Consider the following 16,942-nt stretch of genomic DNA (forward strand, 5'->3'; position numbering starts at 1 on the left):
ACCATACCTTAATATTATTTTTATGGGTGACTATTGTTATATTTTGAGTGTTTATTTACTTGACAACTAAAACATTTTTTTTTGTTGTTGTTGTAGATCAGGCTAGCCTCAACCTCACAGAGATCCACCTGCCTCTGCTTTTTGAGTGCTAAGATTAAGGTCTTTAGAACATTTAAATACAAGATTCGAACACTATTCGTTGACATTTAAATAGAATTACTTTTTGATATTTAAAAAAATTGAAAAATTTTAAATTTACTGTTGGTTGTTGTGGTGGATAAGCTGGGTTGTGTTGGTAAATTAAGTGTTTGTATTCTTTAATGAATTTTTGCCTCTGTTGTTACTTAGTTTTAGGCCAGTGCCGGGACAATGTTGAGCCAAAAAAGTTGCCGATCACTGAAGAGGAACAGATTTACCCTTGGGACACATGTGCAGCAGTTCACGATGTGAGACTTTCATTACTACAACGCTATTTTAAAGATGTAAGTGTTTTTATTATAGAACAGTTTCAGTCTTCCTCCTCCTCCTCTTTTTTCCTCCTCCTGCTAATCGTTCGAGGGATTGAATCTAGGGTCTCATGCACACTAAGCAAGATTTACCACCGAGCTATTGCCCTAGTTATTTATATTGTATATGTATATCTGTTTTGCCTGCATATATGTAAGTGTACCATGTGTGTGTGCCTGGTGCCTGTGGAAGTCACAGAGCATCAGATCCGGGCTCACGGATGTATGTGAGATACCATGTGGGTGCTGGGAACTGAAAGTGGATCAGAGCTCTGTAAGAGCAACAAATGCTCTTAACAGCTGAGTCATTTTTCTAGCCCCATGAATTGTAATTTTGATGGCAAGATTGATGTTGATTGCCTCCAGAATTTTAATTTATTTTCTTCTATTAAAATGGCATTCTGACTTCAAACTATGAAGTTTAGTGGGAGAATAAAAACAATAATTAGTATGTGGGTAGTAATGTAATAAATTTCTATTATTAAAAATTTCAAGTAATAAGTGTGGATGTGTGCTTTAAATGTTGTTTATTGTGAAGTCTACATAATTTACTTTGATGAAATAAAGTAAATACTAAAATAATTTACTTAGTGTGTGAATTTTTTTTTTTACCACCTTTTACTTTTATTGTAAAGATGCACAAGGTCCATGTGGTACTTTTAAAATGTAAAGGAGAAATGGAGTTCATTATTGTGTGTTCTTCCGTCCTGGGAGGCTAGTAGATTGTTCCCATTTCCAGCTTCTTTGTAAGTGCTAGCACTCAGCAGAGTCCGAGATGAGACTTTAAAGGTCAGCCTACCAGCAGCAGCACTGTTAATGTCAGGGTGTCCGATGCACAGGACTGCCCTGCCATGTGTGAGACCATGGTTTCCCTCTCCAGCACTGCCAGGTTTAATATTTTTTGAGGAGATTATTAAATATGATTTTCTCACTTTTGTAGATTAAATCCAATAAGTCCTGAATTAGGTAAACATATAGTAGTTTAAAGTACTTTAAAGAAAAGTGTGACTTTAGTTAACTGTAGATTATTGGTTTGATTGCTTTCCAGATAGCTCTTCCTTGCCTGTATATCTCAGTAGCACAGACACACGATTCCTCACAGTCAGCAATAGCCCACGCAGTTTGCTTCCACAGTCCACGGAGTGGGGATGCTGATGGCTTCAGGAGGGGCTTGTGGTTCTAGTCAGGGAGGCGTTGTGTATATTAGCACAAGTCTTAGTTCAGTATTAAAAAAAGAAAGAAAGAAAAGGGATTTTTTTTTGAGCTATGTGCATTTGACCAAACATACTAAACTTCAATTTTTTTATTCATAAAGGGTTCAAGTGATCTTTTCTGCAGTGACCTTTCTGGGTAGGTCAACATAAAAGTGAAGTGGTCTTTTTAATATTTAAGGTAGCTAATTAGGACATCTAATGTTAGACTTTAAAATGCAATTTGGATATGATAATAGATGATCATGGTTCTATTTTTAGGGTTTTCAAAGTGAAGTTATGGTTATTTTAAAATGTATTGTGTGTATATCTGTTTTACTGATATCAGTATTATTAATGTGTGTGAAAACATGAATGGTGTGTGTGTCTGTGTGTGTGTGTGTGTGTGTGTCTGTGTGTGTCTGTGTGTCTGTGTGTGTGTGTGTGTTTGTGAGGAGGGGCATGCAGACCATTATGTCTTTGTAGAGGTCAAAAGACAACTTTGGAGTCTCTTTTCATCCTTAATTTTTTTTTAAAGGTTTATTTTATTTTAAGTGTATGAGTATCTTAGTTACTTTTCTATTGCTGTAAAGAAGCAAAGCCCTCCAGGCAAGCTGGCTAGATACAAACAGCACACATCACACACGGGAAGAAGGTTTCTTTCATTAGGCTTTCTTATTCACCTTTATACATTTGATTGAAAGTGATTCAAATAAAATGCAAGTCTTAAGACAAAAAATGCATCCGATAAGGTGGCAGTTGACTGCAGAAAGTGGGGCTAAAGAGATGGACGGCAGTGGCACCTGCTGCCCGCCAGGACCCGAGTTCAGTTCCCAGCATACATGTCAGCTGGCTCACAGCTGCTGTGACTCCAGCTCCAAGGATCAGAACCCTTCTTCTGGCCCCCGTGGTGGTCTGCATGCCCGTGGCACATACACATTCACAGATACATACAGAAAATAAAGAGAAATCCTCAAACATGCTGCACAAAAATGATCTTAACACAATCTTACCAACAGAATTCTTTTTGAAAATATTAGAGGGCTGGAGAAATGGCTTAGCAGTTAAGAGCACTAGCTGTTCTTCCAAAGGACCTGGATTTAATTCCCAGAATCCACATGGCAGCTCACAACTGTATTACCTCCAGTCCTAGGAGGTCTCATACTTGTCTGTCTTCTGCAGATACCAGGCACACATGTGGTGCACAGGAGGCTACTGAACCTTCCTGGCTCTCCTGTGGGTTCTGGGATCTGAACTGTGACCCTTAGTGCTTGGGCTCCAAGTCTCTTTACCTTGAGCCATCTCTCAGGACTTTAAAAAAAAAAAAACTTTTTAATTTAGTCAAAAGATAGCCCAGTGTTATCACAAAAGATAGTTGTGAGGAAAAGAGATCTAATAGAAGATTGAATCTCTAAGGCAAAATAGTGCGTTTCAAGATAAGCTTGTTAGTTTCTAAATGAAAGGCTCTGAACTGGCCTTGACGGTTGTGTTCTTGTGTTAATGACTATTACATTTTCCTTTGATAGCAGTGGTTTTGTGTACTTCTGTAGTAGGTATATGGTGTGTCCTGAACTTGGCCTTAAGATCAGAGCTTACATTGATCTTATACCCTCCTTCAGGGTTAGTCCCTGGTCTCTGGGGAAAAGATAGTCCCTGGACTTGTTACTGAGTGAGTCTAACACAGAGGGCAGGGCTTTTGGCTAGAACAGACCTGACTCACAGACAGAAGAGTAACTTAATTGGCATTGATATGGATTATGGGATTAGGCTGTACATGTTGCAGAATTTACATGCAGAAATGTAGTTATGTAAAATAGCTTGCTTATACGTTTACTGTAGAAATAAGTAAAATGTGACACAGAGGAGAGAGGGAACCTGAGCCTTGGAGTTGATTTTGAACATGGCTTCTATCACTTACAGCTTAATGACCTTAATAGTATTTTTATTCTTGTCTTATAAAAAGGGACAGCACTGTTACCAAATGGGGTTTTCACAAATACTGACTTTATTATAAAGACTCAGTGGTAAGCATGTAGCATAGGAATGAACGGGCTAGTAAAAGTATCTCTAAAATATTTTCTCATGACAGTTTCCCTGTACTTTTGACCCTAGCGAACTCAAATAAGGCTTCTGTTACAGAGGCCAGTGACTACTATCTTCAGTTTTAAAGCTAACTACTGGCCAAAGGGGTGGTAGCATACCTGTAATTCTAGCACTTAAAGGTAAAGGCATGAAGATCCAAAGTTTAAGGCCATCCTAGGCTATATAGTGAGTCAAGAACAGCCTACATTAGACCCTGTCTCAAAGGTGCTTAATAAACAGAACAACTAGCTACTGTTTCTAAAAGTTAAGATTATTCACATTTTTATAATATTGTGCTGAAGAGAACAGCATGTTTACTAACTAACTACTCACTGACTTGGAAATGATGCAGCCCAAATCTGTTTCTATTTTAAGGATTTCCAAAACAGAAAACAGAGATGAGCAGGCCTCCTGTTGTTTTTCTGGTTTGTAACACTGGAACCCTGCTTACCTGCTGTGAGTGTTTGGTTTATGTCACTGCACATGTTTATCTGGAGAGGAATTTTATACTTGTCTTTCTCTTTATTTTTTTAATTGGATATCTACATACATTTCAAATGTTATCCCCATTTCTGGAACCCCCCATCACTCACCACCCTACCCCTCTGAGAATACTTACCCACTTACCCACGCACCCATCCACTCACCCACTTCCTGGCATTCCCCTACACTGGGATGCCAAGTGACCATGACCAAGGGCCTCTCCTCTAGTTGATGCATGATAAGGCCATCCTCTGCTACATATGTGTGTACTCTGTGGTTGCTGTTTTAGTCCCTGGGAGTTCTTGGGGGGGGGGGTCTGGTTGGTGGATATTGTTGTTGTTCTTATGGGGTTGCAAACTCCTTCAGCTCCTTCAGTCCTATCTCTAACTCCTCCATTGGGGATCCTGTTCACAATCCAATGGTTGGTTGAGAGGATCCGCCTCTGAGTCAGGCTCTGGCAGAGTCTCTTAGGAGACCACTATACCAGGCTCCTGTCAGCATGCACTTCTTGATATCCACAATATTGTCTTGGTTTGGTGACTGTATATGGGATGGATCCCCAGGTGGGGCAGTGTTATAGTAAATATTAAAAAGACAGCGACCGGTTCCACCGTGTCTGTCTCTGTACCAATACCATGCAGTTTTTAATCACAATTGCTCTGTAAAATAAATTGAGGTTGCAGGTGGTGATCCCCCAGAAGTTTTTTTTTTTTTTATTGTTGAGAATACTTTTCGATATCCTGGGTTTTCTGTTACTCTAATTTGCAAATTTCTCTTTCCGACTCTATGAAGAATTGAGTTGGAATTGTGATGGATATTGCATTGAATCTGTAGATTGCTTTTTAGCAAGATGGCCATTTTTAAAATGTTGATCCTTCCAATCCATGAGCATGGGATATATATCTTCTGAGATCTTCGATTTCTTTCTTTAGAGATTTGAAGTTCTTGTCATATAGATTTTTCACTTCCTTGGCTAGAGTCACACCAAAGTATTTTATATTGTTTGTGAATATTGCGAAGGGTATCATTTCCCTAATTTCTTTCTCAGCTTGTTTATCCTTTGAGTAGAGGAAGGCTACTGATTTGTTTGAGTTAATTTTATATACAGCCACTTTGCTGAAGTTATCAGGTTTAGGAGTTCTCTGGGGGAATTTTTGGGGTCACTTAAGTATACTATCATATCATCTGCAAATAGTGATTTATTTGACTTCTTCCTTTCCAGTCCCTTTGACCTCCTTTGGTTGTTTACTTGCTCTGGCTAGGACTTCAAGTACTATATGGAATAGTTAAGAAGAGACTGGGCAGGCTTGTCTAGTCCCTGATTTTAGTGGAATTGTTTCAATTTTCTCTCCATTTAGTTTGGTGTTGGCTACTGGTTTTCTGTATATTGCTTTTACTATGTTTAGTTATGGGCCTTGAATTCCTGATCTTTCCAAGAATTTGAACATGAAGGGGTGTTGAATTTTGTCAAAGCTTTCTCAGCATCTAATGAGATGATCATCTGGTTTTTTTTATATGGTGGATTATGTTGATGGATTTCTTTATATTGAACCATCCTTGTATCCCTGTATCCCTGGGATGAAGCCTACTTGATCATGATGGATGATCATTTTGATGTGTTCTTGGATTTGGTTTATGAGAATTTTATTGAGTATTTTGCATCAACGTTCATAAGGAATATTGGTCTGAAGTTCTCTTTCTTTGTTGGGTCTTTGTGTGGTTTAGGAATAAGCGTAATTGTGGCTTCATAGAACAAATTGAATAGTGTTCCTTCTGTTTCTATTTTGTGAAATAGTTTGGAGAGTATTGGTATTAGGCCTTCTATGAAGGTCTGATAGAATTCTGCACTGAACCCATCTGGTCCTGGGCTATTTTGGGGAGTCTTAAATAATGACTGCTTCTATTTCTTTAGAGGTTATGGGACTGTTTAGATGGTTTGTCTGATCCTGATTCAACTTTGGTGCCTGGTATCTGTTTAGAAAATTGTCCATTTCCTCTAGATTTTCCAGTTTTGTTGAGTATAAGTTTTTTAGTAGGATGTGATAATTGTTTGAATTTCCTCTGTTTCTGTTGTTATGTTTCCCTTGTCATTTGTGATTTCATTAATTTGGATACTGTCCCTGTGCCCTTTGCCTACTCTGGCTACAGTTTATCTATCTTGTTGATTTTTTTTTTCAAAGAACCAGCTCCTGATTTTGTTAATTTTTTTTATATAGTTCTTTTTGTTTCTACTTGGTTGATTTCTGCCCTGAGTTTGATTATTTCCTGCCTTCTATTCTTCTTGGATGTATTTGCTTCTTTTTGTTCTAGAGCTTTCTTTCAGGTGTGCTGTCAAGCTCCTGGTGTATGCTCTCTCCAGCTTCTCTTTGGAGGCACTAAGAACTACTTTTCTTTCTTTTTAGTGTGTATGTGTGTGGGACTCAAACTCTGGGGAGTCAGTTCTCCTGTGGGTTCTAGCGAGTGAACTCTGGTCCTCATACTTGCATGGCAAATGCTCTTACCTGCTGAGCCATCTTGCCCACCCTTGTGCAGTATTTTCACCTTTTGTGTTCTCATGAAGAAGTTTGATTTATTATTGGAACATTGGATTTAAAAACATTTAGGTACCTTGCATTATGATATGTAATTTTTTCCCAACGTTGAAAAATGTAAAGATTTACATTATTTTTAAGTATGTAGAAACAGTTTTATGACAGTTTCAAATACTTGATTTTGTGGCTGTCGCTCATATTCCTTGTGCCTTATGACTCTGCCTGTCTTATTTCTGCAAATCCTACAGGATGAACTCAGGCTTTTCCTAATGATGAAAATGAGAGAGAGGAAAAGGAGAAAGGAAGGGAACATTGAGTTCTTTAGTCTTTAGCTTGAATATAGTATTTGATAGGGCTTGGGAACTCGTGTTGTGTTGTGTAGGTAAACAGGGTTGATGGCAAATGACACAGGTTTTTGGCAGTGAGTAAGCGCTTGTGGAGTCTTAAATCAAGAGGCAGAGAAAGTTTAATTGGGAGGAACTTACATGTTATGGGGTAGAAAATGTATTGTCTATGATATTAATTCTCCTTTAATGTAAGCTGGATATTTGGAAACTAAAATTCACAGTATTCTAATTTTAACGATCTTGCTTTAGGGTTATTATATCCTAATTTATATAAAAAGCTACAAACTATGTTTTAGAATATACATGAAAACATGGCAGGTTTGATTGAATGTATCTTAATATATTCATAATTAGTTTTTAATGTTAGTAATTCTTTAACATTAATTCTTTGTCTTTTATTTCTCTTTGAAGAGTTCTTGCCTTTTGGCAGTATCAATTGGCTGGGAAGGAGGAGTTTATGTACAAACTTGTGGCCACACGTTGCACATAGATTGTCACAAATCCTATATGGAGTCATTACGGGTAAGTCAATTAGAGAAAAATGTAAAGGTGTTTGTTACCGTTGCAGGTATTATTTATTTATACCTTCCACACCCTGATTTCTCTTCTCTAGTCTCTGGGATTGTTATTTATCCATTTGCGCTGACTCCTAGGACTCCATTAGTATTAGTCGTGGTTGTTACTCTAGTGCTGAGCTCCACTGCCTTCGGGATCATCTTGTCACATTCACCCTGTCTTATTTCTCTGTCTTCAGCACTTGTGACCTTTGCACATTTCCTTGTTCATTAGCTCTTTCCCAACTCCACTTTCTTGTACTGAGCCTAGACTATCTTTATTCCCAGGCATTAGTCAGCTTCTTTTGATTTTAGACATACAAGTGAACCAGAAGATGGTAGAAAATCATAAAAGTAAATAAACTGTTATTCATACAATATTTTCTATATCAGGGACAGAGATTATGTCCATGGCTTATAAAAACATTTACTAATTTAGGTTCCTGCTTTCATCGTGTTTCTTTCCTGTTTGCCACAGCAGCTATTCCAAGTCTGCCACCCCACATCCAGACATTAGGCCTCAATCCTCAGAACTTCATTCACCAGCTTTTGTTTCTTCTTGGTGAAATCAGTGTGATGTAGACACACTGATTTCACCAAGAAATCAGTGTGTCTACATCACACACTCCCTTCCCTCCTTACATTTATGGTACAGTTTCCTAGTAAGTGACTGTATCCTACTTTTGTTTTCTGCTTCTTGGAGTAGAAGTCATCCCTGCGTCTGCTGAGGAGCAGCCTCTGTGTGCTGTAGCAGTCCTTTGCCGTACTGCAGAAGCCGTGGTCATTTGCTTCAGAATCCTTCCCTTGACCTTGCATACAGCTGAAGTCCTTTCTAGTTTTTCAGTTCAACTTTCTAGAAACATTTCTACTGTAAAAGTGAATTTTCTTTTTATAGATTTCTAACTCAGAAGCATTTCTCTCCTTTCTGTTCTTCCTCATTCAGTCACTATTGGTTGTTCTTGAGTATCATGTGGCATTAGTCTTCCCTCTGATACTTTGTGTATGCCCTCTTTTGACTTCTTGTGATTACTTTCAATACTGATTTTCTTACTCTAATTTATTCACTCCCTTCCTAAAATATGTCAGTGGTTTACCAATACTTTCTTGTTTTCCTCTTGATAGGAATTTTGTCTCTGAATGCCATTTATGTGCTCACTCCATGCTCTTGAGTTTGCCTGTTGTCTCTGCTGTGCTTTCATCAATTCCAGATTAATAATGAATTAGTTATCCTAGCTTCAGCTCTATGCAAGGTCAAGGGAAGGATTCTGTATGAGGCAGAGACAGCAAAACAGCAGAAAGAAGATGTTACCTACCAAACGACCACGGCTTCTGCAGTGCAAAGGACTGCTACAGCACACAGAGGCTGCTCCTCAGTAGACGCAGGGATGACTTCTACTCCAAGAAGCAGAAAAGAAGGGGCTAGGATACAGGATTATAAGCTAATTATAACTAGTAAATGGTCCTTAAGCACATTATGTATTTCAATAACTATTTAGTTTCTAGAGTATTGTAGATTCTGTGATGAATCTTGGGGATACAACAATAAATAAGACAGATCTTTTATTTAAGAATTTATGGTGTTTGTTAGTTACTTTTCTCATTGTGTGGGGATATACCTGACAAAAGCAATAGAAGGAGGCAATGAAGGGAAGGGAGGATGGGTGGATGGACGGACTTCTTTGGCTCATAGTTATATTGCTAAAGGCAATCTCTTTCTCGGTCCAAAGTCCACAAACATCTGGAATCATCACTTGGTGGCTGCATTCAGACCAGGGTAAAGGTGAGCAGAAGCAGGGCTTCAGTTAGCGTCCTGCCTGGAATCTTAACTGAATGGGAACCCAGGACACCATTACTCACTCAGCTCAATGGCGGAAGGAGCACGAGGCACTGATCTTATTGATTCACAGTCAGGAAGCAGAGAGGGATGGAGCTTGCTTTCCCCTTTCTTTTTTGCCAGCCCAGACTCTAGTCTGTGAAATGGTGCTGCTCACATTTAGAATGGGGCTCTCATCTCTGTTGAATCAGTCAATCTAGACACTCCCTCAGAAGCGTGCCTAGAGGTTTGTCCCCTAGGTGATTCTGGATCTGTTAAGTTGACAGTTAAATTAAGCATCAGGTTGTGTATTTGGTGGACAAAGAGTGCTAACAGTTTTAAGGTACACACAGGGTCATAGTGACCATCTGAAGTGTGCCGGAACATTTGATGAAGTAAGGTACCTTTGAGTCATTCTATCTGTATCTATATATCTAAAGAACTAGTGAGAAACCAGATTGTAAAGGGCTTTGTAGTCCATTTAAACAATTGAGACTTTATATAGCTTCCTCAGATAAAGATATTAAAGGTTTGCATATATAGGAAAAATATTGTGGTATCACTTAAGAAAGGATAGTGTCTTGCATGTGATTATGTATTATAATAATGATGTATTATAAGAAGTGCTTTATTAACCATTGACAATTAAACCAGAGACTTTATTTTTTGTGACATTTTAGAAATGCCTTTCTTTGTATGGTATGCTAGTTTACTATAAAATATGCTAGTGTAATTATATGTACTATAAATGTGTGAATTAAATATCTCTTTGTTTATTTCATCTTTCAGAATGACCAGGTTCTTCAGGGCTTCTCAGTGGACAAAGGAGAATTCACATGTCCCCTCTGTAGACAGTTTGCCAACAGTGTTCTTCCATGTTATCCTGGAAGCAATGTGGAAAATAACCTCTGGCAACGCCCTTGTAACAAAAGTACACAAGATCTCATAAAGGAAGTGGAGGAGCTGCAGGGACGGCCGGGAGCTTTCCCAGTAAGCATCAGTGTAAGGCAGAAATATCCTCGCTAACTTATTAACTTTGTCTGTTTTTCAGTTCCCTCCCTCCTTCTCTCCTTCCCTCCCTCCTTCTCTCCTTCCCTCCCTCCTTCTCTCCTTCCCTCCCTCCTTCTCTCCTTCCCTCCCTCCTTCTCTCCTTCCCACCTTCCCTCTGTCCCTCCCTCCATTTAGTCCCATCTCTTCCCTGCTCCCTACAGTCTTTTCTAAATTACCCTGGGCCTTTATATATTTAGTAGAAATTTATTTCTAGAAGGTTTTGTCTTCTGTTTGTACTTATTGAAGAGCAGAATGCTACTTGTAGTAGAAATTATCAGATGCTATGCTTTTCTTTAGTCAAAATCATTATAACTTTAATGTATGAAGATTATCTTCCAAAACTTAAGTTTTTTCCTAGTTAGCGTTATCATTGCTGTGATGAAACACTATGACCAAAGGCAGGAGAGGAAAGGGTTTCTTTGTCTTACACTTCCACATCACTGTTCATCATCAAAGGAAGTCAGGACAGGAACTCAAGCAGGGCAGGAACCTGGAGGCAGGAGCTGATGTAGAGGCCAGGGAAAGTGCTGCTTATTGGCTGTCTTATCATGGCTTGCTCAGCCTGCTTTCTTTCTTTTTTCCTTTTTGTTTTTTTGACAGAGTTTTTTTTTTTTTTTTTAAGCATAACCAACCCGGGCTGTCCTGGACTCGCTAGTTGAGGGTGGCCTTAAACTCATGGAGAGTCGCCTGCTTCTGCCTCCTGAGGACTGCCCTCCACCCCCCCCCCCATCACTAATTAAGAAAAAGCCCTACAAGTTTGCCTCTAGCCTGATTTTTTTCTCATTTGAGGCTCCCTCCTCTCTGATGACTCTAACTTGTGTCAAGTTGAAATCAAACTAGCCAGCACAAGCTTAAATATGGGTGGGCTCCTTAAAGATGTTATAATAATTAGAAACAAAGCAAGCAAGGAGAATATATGTTATTTTGCTTATTTAGCAATGAATACATTCTGAAAATGGCATTAGTAGATAATTTTGCCATTGTGTGAATATCAGAACCAAATAGCTTTGATGTCTATAGGCAATATAATAGGGACCATCGAAGTATATGTGGCCTGTTCTGTACCATAGTACATGACTCTCTATCTCTGTCTCAATGTACAAATATAATATAGCATATAAATACCAAATACAATGTTTGAAAATATATCATTATTTATATTGAGATTAAGCTTGATAACCTGAGTTCAATTCCTAAGGATTCACGTGGTGGAAGTAGACAACTAACTACCCCAAGTTGTCCTCTGGCCTCTACACATGTGCCATAATATGCATGAGCCCACTCATATATATGTGTATATGTGTGCACATACCAAATAAATGTAATAAAAATTAAGAACCTTCACACACATCTTTATTTACTGTGTGTATGTTAGAAAATACTATGTGACCATTCACTACAAGTTAGTCTTATAATGTGAATTGACTTAAATGATTCTGTTTTTTAATTTCCACCAGTAGAATTTTTGTGGTTTAAGTTCTTAAAATGTTTTACCTATGCTGTAGATCTTTTGTCTTGGTCCCTAAAGGATGGGACGTACTTTACTACTATACCATTCTACTCTTTTGTAGTGTTGGGATTTGAGCTTAAGGCATTTCATATACTAGGCAAGTGCTCTGCCACTAAGCTAAGCTTATGAAACAGAAATTTGGACATTAAACCATTCAGATTTATCTCTTGGCATTCACTTTCTCAAATGAAGACTAACTTTAGGATCTAAGGGGGTTTTGGTGTGTAAATATATTTAAAATTTGCCTGAAAGTAAAGGACATTGATATTTCTTTGAAAACTAAACTTAAATCAAGTCAGCTTTTTGGAAACATGGAAGTGATTCTAAAATGTTATTTAACATTGTGTACTTATTAGATTATATTAGAGTTTATATTGCTAACTCAAAATAATAATTCATAATTGTGTTTTATCATAATTGGATATTATCAGTTGCCACCCAGAAATTGAATAAGATAGATTCATTTTTGATTGATTTTTCTTCATGCACTAAATTGTGCAAAGTTGTTAATGTTACCTCTATTTTGATTTAATGTTAACTTTCTAATATGTTTATATGATAAATATTTCATTTTAAGCTATTACTAAAGAAAATTAATATAAGTTTTATATGTATTTTCACTTTTTATAGTCAGAAACCAACTTAAGTAAAGAAATGGAATCTGTAATGAAAGATATAAAAAATACCACTCAGAAGAAATACAGAGACTATAGCAAGACCCCAGGCTCACCAGACAATGATTTTCTCTTTATGTACTCTGTTGCTAGGTAGGTATGTGTGATATATATTAGTGTTCCCTTAGTATTAGTTTTTTATTGTTTAGTGAATCTTTGTTTCATGTTACCATTTGTATCTGTTTAAAGAAAGGATATGTATCTTTAATATTGGTTAAAGGTATAGCTAGTTTTATAACCTCCCAGGAGGTTTTTTCCTGAAGTTATTTTTAAATTACTTGATGCACAGTTTGGCTGCTGTTGAACATCATGGAACATAAGGGGGGAAGTATATTATTAATCCTTGGGGCAGATGAATCCCTTAACATATGGCATTTTATGTATGTTGAAGTCTGGTCAAGTGCTTATGCCGAGAACTAAAAACCTAATGTTATATGCCTTCATTACAGAAATTAAAGCTGCAGGAGTGAAACTTGTTTCTTTGTTTACATGAACCAAGTGAGGGCTCTCCAAGTGTGTTAGGAAATGCCAGGCGGTGTAGAAAACCAGCGAAGGAAGAGAAAGCAAGAAGCCAGGTGCTCTGCGCCTCTACTTTTGCCTGGTAGACTCAGAGAACCAGCGCTTGTTCCCATCCTCTGAAGTAGGAGCACTAGCTTAATTGCTGAGTAGGTGGCTCACCACCAAAGCGCATGTAAGCAGGACTTGTGGAGAATATGTGAAAATGGAGAGCCGTAAAAGAAGGAAACAGGGAAGAAGCAGGCATATACAGCTAGACACAAACAAACACATCCCATGAAAGCTGTCACTGCAGAGCCTTGTATGTCTTTTCAGGGATACCTCTTATTTTGTTCAAACAGTATTGTAGTTGGTACAATTTAGAGAGATGATGGGACTTGAAGTCATCCAGCAACTTACTGGCAGCAATACAGGCTGGACTTCAGAGGGTTTTGTTTTTTCAGTTAGTCTTTCTTCCTGTCTGTGTTCACCCTTTATAGGTCGTGCTCTGTTTTTAATCTCTTTGCCCCATTCCCATAGCAGTGTAACAGCAGTAAGTGAAAGAGCTTATGTGACCTTTAAAACCCAGGAAAATGGATCCACACTTAGAAGAATTTCAGCAAGCAAGTTAGAGCTCAAGATAAGGAACTTACTCTTCAGTCTGAAAACATAGATGCCGGACCCTATTGATATAGATGTGTCTCTGCATCAGGAAACGACTTCCTGTTCCATGTGTTCCTAGGCTGTCATTTACCCAGAATGCTTTTTGTTGTTGTTGTTTTGAGTAGTGAGGTATATAATTATTATTTTGTTTCTGGGGAGCTACTGATTATTGCATACTTTTAAGTAAATATGCTGATGAAACTAAATATAATTTAACTTTACTAAGGATCTAGGATCATACATAGCTTCTGTATAATATGTAATTTTAATATAGAAATTCAATTGAACACAGATCAGCTGTTGTATTTACACACACACACACACACACACACACACACACACATTCTCCCTCTCTCTCACTTGTGTATTATGCCTTCAGTTTCACTAGAGTTGGCATTACTGGGAGATCCTGAGATCCTGATTGAGTGGGAATGATAAATACATGAAATTTTCCTGTAATCTGATAAGTTAAACAATTTCATTACAGTATAGTTTGGCTGAAATTTAGGTCCTTGTTTTTTGCCTTAAAATACAAATAACTTGTGAAAAAAGGATATAATAACAGTAAGACGGGCTCATTGTTGTTCTTTCATAGAGAAGCAAGGATGGGGTCAGATGCTAAAGGTGCAGGCCAAGAAGCAGGAACATCACTCCCATGTGCCTCTGAACCTGAGTCATAAGCTAAAACAACGAGACAGTGATTACTCGGTTAGAATAATCAAGCACATACCTAGTCTCACAGCGAGCTTGCAGTCCTCCCTGAGTCTTACTCAGCTGTTGTGAAGAAAACAAATGAAGGCCAAAGTGACTGAAAATTAAAATCTGAATGAAGGGAAAGGTTTTTATCATAGTGAGTAGAACATAATGCTGAGATTCGGTACGAGGCCTTTATTTCACTAAATACAGCTTGTTTTATTCTTTTATTTAAATATTTAAATCCTATGAAATATGTTACTGCCTATCTTTCAGAAAAATATTTCTGAAACTATTAACTATTTATGAAAGAAGTTGTAGTTCCAAGTTATTTGAGTAAGTATTTATGAAATAAGTGGTAATTCAAACCTACTTTGAATTACTTAATTTCTAATTCTTTGTGATTCCCAGAACTTGAAGATATATTTATATTTGGCATTTTAATAAGATGAAGTTCTAGTTTTTGAGTTGAATTTATCCTATCTATGTAAGTAATTTTGTTCTTTAGGGAGCATTAGAATGTTCATATTTGGAAAGAGAATGTTTCTTTTGGTGGCTAACTCAGTATTTTGATGGAAGGGGTACATGTCTTTGTTTTTTAATTTGATTTACATAAGGACCCTCTTGGAAAAACAAAATTTTGTTGGAAGGCAACAAAAGGGAAATTGTTGGAATGTATTTTTGAAAATTAATTCTCGAATTAACCATACCAACTTAATGCGTTTCAACCTATTTCTGAAACCTTTGTTCTGTTGCAAATATTAGTCATAAAAATGGATTATGAAAAGATTACTGTTTAAGAAGGCTTCCTTAATATTATTGCATTACTGAAACTAAGAAAGACATGACTTTCAGTAATTGATTTTCCCAGCAAGGACTTTAGTATCTAAGTCACAAACAGTTTAGAGGTTTTGGTCTGTAGCTCTAGGTGTGTAACTGTGAGCAACACGGAAATGTAGAGAGAAGATACGGGCGCATGTGAGATACAGATGAGCAGACATCTCAGTCATGACTGGATTGGTATTCAGTAGAGTGGATATGTGTCTTCATATACTGTACTGCAAGTCTTGATCTTTAAAAGTAATTACATTGAAAACAAGAGAAATGCTTTCTAAAATGCCAAGTAAAAATGTCTTTTATAAGTAGCATCTGGCTATGCTGCATGTGCTGATTTCAAAGTTCTAAGCTTACACAATTCCTCCTCCTCAGCTTGAGTAGCTGGGACTGCAGGCCTAACCCATCAGACCCAGAGTCAAACTGAACCTCTAATTTTTTGCTTTTGGTTTAAAACTAATTTTTTGAGGCAATCTGCTTGTCCTGTTTTTTTCTCATTTATTGGTGATGCATTTAAGGATTGTAAGGATCAGCAAAAGGAGATCAGTTACAAATCAATAAATGCACGTGATTAATTTTCTATGTGTGTATATGTATGTGTTTGTGTATATATATGTAACCTTCCCTCTCCCTCCCTCCCTCCATCCCTCTGTGTGTGTGTGTGTGTGTGTGTGTGTGTGTATACCTCTCTCCCTCCCTCTCTTTATCCCCCCCCCCCCACTGTGTGTGTGTGTGTTGGGGGGTAGGTGTGTGTGTGGGGGAGTGTGTAGCCTGCAGTTGATGTGGAGTGTCTTCTTCTGTCCCTTAACCTGGAGCTTTCTGTTTAGGTACCTGACTAGCCCCTTGCTCTTCAGTTCATAAATGCTGAACTCTCAGATGGTGTGGTAAATCTGTCTGGCCCTATGTAGGTGTAGGAGTTCTGCTTGCAAGGCAAGCACCATATCCACTGAGTCATCTCAGTCTTATCATGGCTGTTTGTTTCTTTGTTGTTTGTTTGTTTTTTATAAAGCATATTGGTAAGTATCATTAGGGATTTAGACACTAAGACACTAAGACATGGTTGCTTAAGAAACATTGTATATAAAACAATAAAATAGGTTCTACAAATGTTATTTTGGTAAAATGCTATGGAACTTCAAAAGGGAATATAAACAAATTAAAACAAAGTATATGAATTATCTGTTTCCTCTCTTAGAAAGGCTTCTTAAGAAGAGCTGTGTCTTTATTCTAGGCTCTCAACCCAACAGAGAAACTTTCTCAGACAAGGAAGTAGCTAGTTCAAGGCCTCAGATCTGTTCTCTAAAATCTTTGCACTTTCTATTGTTCCACTTTGATTTTATTCTCTGTCTCTGTCTCCCAGTCTCTCTGTCTCTCTGTCTCTCTGTCTCTCTCTCTCTCTCTCTCTCTCTCTCTCTCTCTCTGTGTGTGTGTGTTCATGTGTACATGTGCTCATGCACATACTTACATGTGGCTGAGTGTGTGTATATGTACATCTGCACATTTGTTTTTCAAATTAT

General features: G+C 37.7%; 1 protein-coding gene across 5 annotated transcripts in view; it reads left to right on the top strand.

The window, feature by feature from the left end:
- The window catches only part of UBR3 (ubiquitin protein ligase E3 component n-recognin 3), a 130,227-nt gene that overhangs the window by 87,874 nt on the left and 25,411 nt on the right, over positions 1 to 16,942 (top strand). For 3 of the 5 annotated variants that reach the window (XM_080927996.1, XM_080927999.1, XM_080927997.1), the window contains 4 exons: positions 349 to 482; positions 7,551 to 7,661; positions 10,296 to 10,508; positions 12,697 to 12,833. In XM_080927996.1, the coding sequence (XP_080784122.1) occupies positions 349 to 482; positions 7,551 to 7,661; positions 10,296 to 10,508; positions 12,697 to 12,833 (595 nt within the window). The remainder of the gene's footprint in view (positions 1 to 348; positions 483 to 7,550; positions 7,662 to 10,295; positions 10,509 to 12,696; positions 12,834 to 16,942) is intronic. The other 2 variants (XM_080927998.1, XM_080928000.1) reach the window with 1 other exon arrangement.

The sequence above is a fragment of the Micromys minutus genome (genome assembly GCF_963924665.1).
Source record: "Micromys minutus genome assembly, chromosome: 13".
NCBI classification, from domain to species: Eukaryota; Metazoa; Chordata; class Mammalia; order Rodentia; family Muridae; genus Micromys; species Micromys minutus.